The sequence below is a fragment of the Echinops telfairi genome, unplaced genomic scaffold (assembly GCF_000313985.2).
Source record: "Echinops telfairi isolate 266 unplaced genomic scaffold, ASM31398v2 ScPeMD7_5592;HRSCAF=6446, whole genome shotgun sequence".
Classification (NCBI taxonomy): domain Eukaryota; kingdom Metazoa; phylum Chordata; class Mammalia; order Afrosoricida; family Tenrecidae; genus Echinops; species Echinops telfairi.
In genome coordinates this window covers 22,683,468-22,692,352 of record NW_022109491.1, presented here as the reverse complement: position 1 = coordinate 22,692,352, position 8,885 = coordinate 22,683,468, and the positions used below count along the sequence as shown (strand labels likewise).

Sequence of the window (8,885 nt, the reverse complement as noted above, 5' to 3'; positions counted from 1 at the left end):
ATGTACAAATGCGCTTTACACAATTGATGTATGTATGGATTGTGATAAGAGTTGTATGAGCCCCTAATAAAATGATTTAAAAAGAAAATAATTACTTTATAACGTGGTCATTACAAATATTATTTTCCCATTGTAAATACAGCTTAACCACATTTCCAAAAAGGTAGAGTATTAAAGCAAATCCCAATCTTACTTTAAACACAATAATATGTTATACTTTGAACTGATATCAACAGTATTTGAAGTTTATTTTGTGAAACATTTTAATTGTCTATGAACCTTGCTCTTTTTACTAATTATCTTTTTAAAAATTGTATGCATAAACAGACATGAGTTTTAAATAGTACTTTGTGGAGACATAATCCACATATGATAAAACTCATGTTCATGCCTGTCTACCCTGCAGCCCAGTATTTCCTAAAGTGAGTAAGACCTCCCCTGGGAACTGATGGAACAATCCAGTGGGGCTACAAACGCTAATAATATCTACTCTTTATCCTGGATTGTAGGCTTTTATAGTACAAAAGTTTTTAACTACTGGTACGAGTGATTTTTTTGTTTTCTGGAAAGCTGTGGTTGGTTTGGAAGGCTGTGCTCTAACCTGTTGCTTCCTCTTCCCTCCCGTCCTCTCTAGTAACCACTAAAGACTGTTGTTTTGGATATGAAAGTATAATAGTGACCTCATACAGTATTTGTCCTTTGGTGTTTGAGTAACTTTATCCAGTACAATATCCTCCCAATCCATCCATGTCATGAGCTGTTTCACAGTTTCATCCCTCTGAGTATTGCTTTAGCTGTCTTCCAAAATTCTCATTTGTTTCAGTCCTTCTTTAATTACCCAGTGCTTTTTAAACAGCGTTTTATCCAAGTTCCACGGTTTTGATTTTTCCTTAGTCTTAATTGCTGGCGTCCAATTTCACAACATTGTGATTTGAGAGGATAGTTTATGAAATGTCATTATTTTAAAGTGTATTAAAGGTTGCTTGCTGTGCTATCTATACTAGAAAAGAATGGATGTTGTGCTCTTTGGTGGAGTGCTCTGCATATGTCTAAGAGATCAAGTTGATCGTGCTTAGTTCTGTATCTTTGTTGTTTCTTTCTAGCTGTTTTGTCCTTCCTGGAGAGTGGTGTGTTGAAGTCTCCTAGTATTGTAGTGTCGTCTATTTCTCTCATCAAATCTATGAGTTTGATGAATGTAGTGGAAGGTCTTTCATCGAGCACCTGGGCATTTATTAGTTACATTTTCTCATTCAGGTTCCCCTTTGATCATTACTGTCCTTATTTGTTTCACATAGTGGATTTTGCTTTGAAGTCTATTTTATAAAACTTAATCTTGCCACTCCCACGGGTTCTAAAATTTTCGTTAGCTTAATATATATATATTTTTTCACATCCTTTGATTTTAAGTCTATTTTTGTCTTTGTGTCTAAGGTGTGTTTCCTGTAAGCTGCATATTAATGGCTCCTGTTTTCTTATTTTTTCTGCTGCGCTCTGTTAACTGGTACATTATCCCTTTACATTCAGCGTTGTTATTGATAGCAGTTGTTACTGCTTTCATTTTGCGGTGTGTGTGTGCTATTTATGTTTCTATTCTCTGTTATTTTCCTTATATTTTGATGAATTTTACCCATTTTCTTAGAGGTTACCATTATTTTTTTCCCAAGTTTAAAACACTGTGCTCTCTTGAAATCTACTTCATTTTGCTCCTACATTATTCCTTCTATTTACTTTTTACCTATCTTCATTGCTGATTGGTATCTCTGGCTCCCTATAAAAATCACTTTTTTAAAAGTAGATAATTCAGTAGTGTTCATGAGGGGGCTTCATAAAGTTAAGGGGGAAAGTTCATTACTCTTTATAATTCTAGTTTTCCATGAACTTTTTGAAGCGCCCTCATATTCACCACTATCTAGGTCCAGAGCATTTTCCACCTTTGTCCCAACTGCTCTGAGCCCCTAGTATTTACTAACCTATTTTCCATGCTTATTTTGGACTTATAAATGGTATCATACAATATGTGGTGTTTTATGTCGGGCTTCTTAGGATATTGTTTTCAAGGCCCACCCATGTTGTATTTTCAATACTTCACTTCTTTTATTGACTAAATCATATTCTATTGTATGGATAACACCACATTTTGTTTATCTAGTTATCAGTTAATGGCCATTTAGGTCATTTCCACTTTCAAGCTATTAAGGATAGTGCTGCTATGAACATTCATGTGCACGTGTTTGAGTTGGACATACTTATTTCGTTTGCATATATACCTAGGATTAGAATAGCTAGGTCATATGGTAGCTATAGATTTTGAGTTCCTTTTTATTTTTTAATTGGGGGTACATTTTATTTATTTATTTTTAAATCTTTAATATATTTTTAAAACATTTTATTGAGATCTCTTACAGCTCTTGTAACAATCCAGGTATCAATTGTATCAAGCACACTTGTACATATGTTGCCATCATAATTTTCTAGACATTTCTTTTCTATTGAGCCCTTGGTGTCAGCACCTCTTCCACCACCACCCCCGTGTTCCTTTTGAGGAGCTGTTCATTTCCAGAACAACGGCATCATTTGATATTCCAACCAGCAGTTCATCTGTATTTTCATGTTCACTTTTTTTTTAAATTATAGCCATCCTGCTGTGTTTGAAGTTATACCTCATTGTGATTTTGAGTTGTATTTTCCTAATGACTATTGATGACTTTTTCCTGTGCTTATTGGCTCTTGGTATATCTTTGCTCATTTTAAAATTGGACGGCCTTTTATGGTGAATTGTAAGAGTTCGTTTTGTATTCTTGTAAAAACAGCATAGTGTAGGCTTAGTCTCCTATAATTTTATGAGGGGGAGAGAGGCATCACAGCATTAACTGTCGTGGGCTGTGCCTCCCTCCCTCCTCCAACCTTTTTACCACGTCTTATACCTACCGCCCTCCCATGGCACTCTCGACTGCTCTTGAGTTCAATAATCTATTACAGTAAACAAAGATGACTGAATAAAATATTATTCCCAATAAAAATAAATTATTATAGTGGCTGCATAGAACTTACAAACTCACATACTCAAAGTTACAAGGTTTATTAGGTTGTGGTTCATTGTTAGTGTTAGAAATGCAGTTGTGTGTTTTGTATGTTAACCTTGCACATACACGTGTTTTGATTTGACCGCTGACGTTTTGCTTTCTTTCACAGTTGAAACGGGTAGTCCTGTGCTTTCATTGTACTCTTATGAACAGCTTATCTCAGTCATATGTAAACTAACCTCATTATTTGACCAAGTTGGTTTTTTTTTGTTTTGTTTTTTGCAAGGGTTAACAAAGGAAACCATTTTATATTCCCTTATAGCTAGCATGATTTTCCTGCCACTATACATTTTCCTAAGCCTTACCAAAAAATGTATATAGCTGAGGACCAAAGCTCTAGAATCATTTTTTAAAAATAAATCATTATTGGGGCTCTTATAACAATCCATACATAATAGTATCAAACACATTTGTACATATGCTGCCATCATCATTTTCTATTTGAGCCCTTGGTGTATCAGCTCCTCTTTTTTCCCTTCCCTTTCCCACCCACCCTTGTGAACCCTTGACAAATTATAAATTATTATCCTGTTCATATCTTAAATTGTACGCTGTTCGAGATGATTGCATTTGGTTCCCTGTTTCTCCCCCCCCCTCCCCCCACCTTCCCCTTCCCTTCATGGTATCGCTACTCCCATAATTGTTCCTCAGGGGGTTTATCTATCCTGGATTCCGTTAGAATAGATTATCTGTTACCTTGAGATATTGATACCAAGAAAATAAAACCCACTGCCATCTAGTCAAGGCGGATTCATAGTGACCCTATATAGGGTTTCTGAAAGTGTATGTCTTTACAGGAGCAGACAGCCCAACTTTTTCCCTCAGGGGCAGCTCTTGTTTTTGAACTGCCAACCTCAAGGTTTGCAGCCCAACACTTAGCCCTCAGGTGCCACCAGTAATAGCCCCAAGTTACAAGATGCCACATAAAATCCCACAAGCTTAAAACTAGGGCATAAAAATCCAGTGGAAGCAGAATATTGAAGGCATTTCTTACTCATAAAATAGTATATTTAGGTCTCTCTCTCTCTCTCCCTCCTGTCTCTTCCCCCTGTCTCCTCTGCCTCTCTCTCTGTGTCTCTGTCTCTCTCCTCTGTCTGTGTCTCTGTCTCTCTCCCTCTGTCAATCTCTCTCGCCTCTGCCTCTCTCTCTGTGTGTCTGTCTCCTCTCTCTCTTCTGTCTCTCTGTCTCTGCCTCTCCCTCCTGTCTCTGTCTCTCTCTCTCCTGTCTCTCACCCCTCCATCTCTCTGTCTCCGTCTCTGTCTGTCTGTCTCTCCTCTGTCTCCTGTCTCTGCCTCTCTCTCTCCCCTCTGTCTCTCTCCTCTAACCTCTCTGAGTGTCTGTCTGTCTCTCTCCCTCTCTCTGTCTCTCTTTCCTCTGTCTCTCCTGTGTGTGTCTCTCTCCTGTCGCTGTCTCTATCTCACTCCCCTGTCTCCTCTGCCTCTCTGTAAAAAAAAAAAAAAAAAAAGTACATTTAAAGCCTTTTGCAGAGGCTTTATGGCCTGCAAAGCTTAAAATGTCTGGCCCTTCCTAGGTGACTTTTACAGAAAAAGTTTGCTGCCTCTGAAGAACAGGGTCCCTGCTGAGCATCACACTGTGCTTTGTGCTGGCTGGGGCCTCACTCCCCCCTGACAGGGAGATACTGTTACTCCCTGTTACACTCACAGAGCTGCCGTTTGAACCCCGTTCTGCCCAAATGTAAAGCCATGTTTGCTATAGAATACTTGTCCATGTGATTCTTTGTATATTTCCTTTTCTCAAGCTAATGATTATTCGTTTTAGTTTTAACCGCCTGGACCTGCCACCTTATAGGAGTTATGACCAACTGAAGGAAAAGCTGCTGTTTGCCATTGAAGAAACAGAAGGTTTCGGACAAGAGTAGCTGCTGAGAGTTTGCCCCACTGAAGGACAAGACAGCAGTATTTGTCCTCCCTCTTTGCCTATTGCACATCTTCTTGTCAATGGACCGTGACTGTTTAGAGAGTTATCTGTGTGTAAACAAATGAATGTTATCACTGAGATTTCTCTCCCAGTGATTCTGGATTTCTACCCAGCCGTTCCCAGAAATCAGATCTGCAAATGACTAGTCAAAGCCTTCTTAACTTGAGAGTTAACAGCAATGAACTCTGCCTTGTCTTATTCTCCTAGATTGTTTCCTTAACAATTTTGTATACTGTGTCAGAAGTCTCACTTGGGAGTAGTTTGTTTTTCTTTAAGGTTCTGCAACTATGCAGGGAAGTCCTTTGGTAACTACAATATGCAAGATCTTGATGTTAAGCCCCTTGGTTTAAGGGCATTTGTTAAAAGAACAAGCGGGACCCAGCTTCTGGGTCCCGGGGCTGACTCGGGCTTGTGCTCTCCCGCTCACTTCAGCCTGGAAGTGTGTTTCCTTTCTGAAGCGTGAATCCATGCAGCATTTTGATGTTACACCTGGAGGAGATGCAGGACAGGACTCTTGCATCTCTCTGCAAAGTAGCTTTGTCCATTCGAATTCAGGGAGCAGTTGGTCCCAGCCTGCAAATGACTTCATACTGCTCATTTGAGAATTTTGATTGTTTCAATTGCCTTGCAAATACTAAACTGTGCAAACAACATTAACACTGTGGTTCTATCACTGTTGTGTACACAAATTAACCTAGAATTGGGATTAATGTAACAGTTCCTCTCAAGCTACAGTGAATATTGGTGTTTGGGAAAAGAATACATCCTTATACTTTTGTCATAATCTACCTTTTGTTCTACATCAGTGATTCTCAACCTGTGGGTCCCGACCCCTTTGCGGGTCCGAACGACCCTTTGACAGTGGTCACCCGATTCATAACAGTAGCAAAATGACAGTGATGAAATAGCAACGAAAATTACTTTATGGCTGGGGTGGTCACCACCACATGAAGAACCGTATGAAAGGGTTGCGGCATTAGGAAGGTGGAGAACCACTGCTCTACATGATGATGACCAGGTAGCTCGGGGTGTAAGCAGAGTTGAGGGCAGTGAAACATGCTCGGCAGTGCCATTGCTGTGGGAGACTGTGGTACTACTGGCTGCCTAGTGCCCACAGCGCTGCATACCCCTCTCTGACTGGCTTCAGATATCGACTAATGCCCCTTACCTACAATATTCCTTTCACACTTAAAAGTTTTAGGTTTTCATCCATCCTTTTTACCACCACCCCACCCCTCCAGTACACCTTTTAACCTTAGACTGCTCCTTTAGTAGCCAGTTAATGCACTTTGAACTTCCCTGTACTTAATTTCTTTTCACTTGGCCTAACCTAGACTCTGTTGAGATGGCTCCTACCATGGATTTTACTGTACAGATTAGATTGTAGGGTGCAGCCAAGCCAGGGGAGTTAGCTGTCATGGCTGATCCCTGGGGACAGCCTCTGAACCCAGGACTCTAGCAGCTTTGAGTAGGATAGTACACATTCAGTCAATAGTAAACAGGAGACTGACTAATGAACTCCTCTTCGGTTTTGATTTGGTCCCCATTTAAACCCTGAAACCACAATTTATTTTATTTTTTAACCTTGTGCATCTATTTGAGACACTGCCATCAGAAAGCAGAGACGTGTGTGAATAAAAGGGCCGCCTCGTCCAGAGATTGTTGGTGTCAAGGGGGAAATGAGGCTCCCCCTAACTCTCACTGTACCTTTTATCTTACATAGCTTGGGAAATGTCGTATGGTCTCCAAAAGCCCTAGTTGTTTTCAAAGTCGGGACTCTGCCTTCTCACTGGCAGGGAGAACAGATGCTATTGCTTTGTCTACAGAGCGAATGTCTGCCACCAACCCACTCATCATATATGTCTGAACCTCGGTCAAACATGGCTGTGCAGATTAAGCCTTATAAAGATTTCTTCTTGAGGTGATTTCTCATATTGAAATGTAGTAACCTACAATAGTTACAAGAGATTTATGAGATTAAGTTAAGAGATAATGTAAGAAAGTAGCCTTTTGTTTTGTTCTACATAATGCTTCATGATTCATTTAGGGACCTAGAAATATCATGTGAAAATGTATAAATATCACCCAAAAGGCTTTCTGCCCTATATTTTTAAAATACAGAATAGTTATATTTGAATTAGCCCTGGCCCTAGTTCTATAGGGTTTGGCTATTTAATATTTTTATGGAAGAAACGTTTAGTTCTGGAAAAGGTAAATGCTTGTATATATTTTTGCAGCCTGGGATCGCCCTTACTCCATTTCTTCCTTTAATTTAATGGCCACATGTATATGTCTTCCCTGCTGTTTTAGGAAAATGGGGCTGGATATCCCAAGAATCAGAGACTATATAAAAATACGGCAAATATAGACAGACAAAAATATCTACCAAATGCTATCTTGAATTTTGGTCTAAAAGGAACATTTGGAAATAGATTTATTGTAAGTGTTAAACTAGCGATTTAGTAAATCAAAACTAAATTGTTTAGAGTCCTTTTTCTTGTAAGCATTGTAAATGCTAATAAATTCTGTTAATTTTTTTCTTTTTTATTGCATGTTTCATGGAAATAAAAACAAAGTGACAACTGCCTTCTTCTTCTGATGTTGGGGGATTGGGAAAGACGGCATTTTACAGCGTGGGTCCAGTGAAAGGACCTCATTTGGTTCATCAAATGGAATAGTTAAAACTGATCCAGCCGCCTAGATTAGTGATTTCCTGCTCATTTTTATGATCTTAGGACAAAGCGCAGACGAATCCTATTTCATAAGACTTACAATAACTCTATTAAAAGAATACATTTATCTGTGAATAACCTGAAGTGTTATGATGGGTGACTCATGGGTAGCTGAGTGAACCACGGGAATTAACTTGTCCTCTGCTCTCTATCCCTCCTTATTTGAGATGTAACTTCATCTAAACACTTTCAGGGTTTTATTACTTTTTAGTAATTGGTATCTCCAGCCCCCCATCCCACCCCTATTTTCTTTCCTTTGCGAGTTATTTGCAAAATGTGTGTATATGTGCTTTCATTAACTAAATGAACGGCAGCACTGGATTGTGTAATATTGTACCGGGGTTTCTTGTGTCCTTGGACTGTAATTTCAATGCTCAGGTAACTCTACAACTACCACAGGAAGTCACATGCTTTTATAAAGGTCCTCAAGGGGGCTGCCTTACTTGCATTTTTCTTACAAGACGTAAGACTATGTTTATAATTAAACGTTTTTGGTCCTTTACTTGCACACTTTTTTGTCTTGGGTGAAAAGGTGTTCCCTACCTGCAGAGGAATGGCCTTATGAGCAGGTGTCCGATAGATCCATGCCTATCTGCTCCTAACAATTATGCTCAGCCCTACTCTTCTAAATGCCTTCTCTTCCTAGCGAGCAGTCCTACATCATTGTCATTTAGTTCCAGGACAATTGCCAACATTCACTACTAAATGCCAGATACTGCAGCATCTCTAAAGCATTCTCATTTTGTCTTCTCAGCCACCTCAGAGAGGGATAATTATTTTGCAGATGAGAAAATACAAGCTCAGAGTGTTTGAGTAAGGTGTTGAAGTTTCCCGTGATGAGAGTATGGATTTGGATCTGGAACGATGAGACTCCAAAGCCTGTGATTAATGGCTCTGCTGAACTGCGGTCCACAAATCTCCACGGCCTATCCATTCTTCCCATCTCCTTTGGCTCCAAATCCTGTCACATCTATCTAGAAAACTTTTGAATCTCTTCCAGGTGCCCCCATCCCCACCCCACCCTCCAGCCTTTGCCCTAATTTGATTGACCACAGCAGTCTTCTATCTTCATTGCTTCCATCCTTTCCACTCCAGATCCGTCCTCTGCTAGTTTAGAGAAAACTGTGGCTGA

General features: G+C 39.6%; 1 protein-coding gene across 4 annotated transcripts in view; it reads left to right on the top strand.

Annotated features, from left to right (window-relative positions):
- ITCH (itchy E3 ubiquitin protein ligase) overlaps positions 1-8,255 on the top strand; it is a 129,794-nt gene extending 121,539 nt beyond the window's left edge. For all 4 annotated transcript variants that reach the window (XM_045295594.1, XM_045295596.1, XM_045295597.1 and 1 more), the window contains one exon: positions 4,863-8,255. In XM_045295594.1, coding sequence (XP_045151529.1) covers positions 4,863-4,962 — 100 coding nt within the window. In that variant the 3' untranslated portion in view covers positions 4,963-8,255. The remainder of the gene's footprint in view (positions 1-4,862) is intronic.
- The last annotated feature ends 630 nt before the right edge of the window (positions 8,256-8,885 follow it).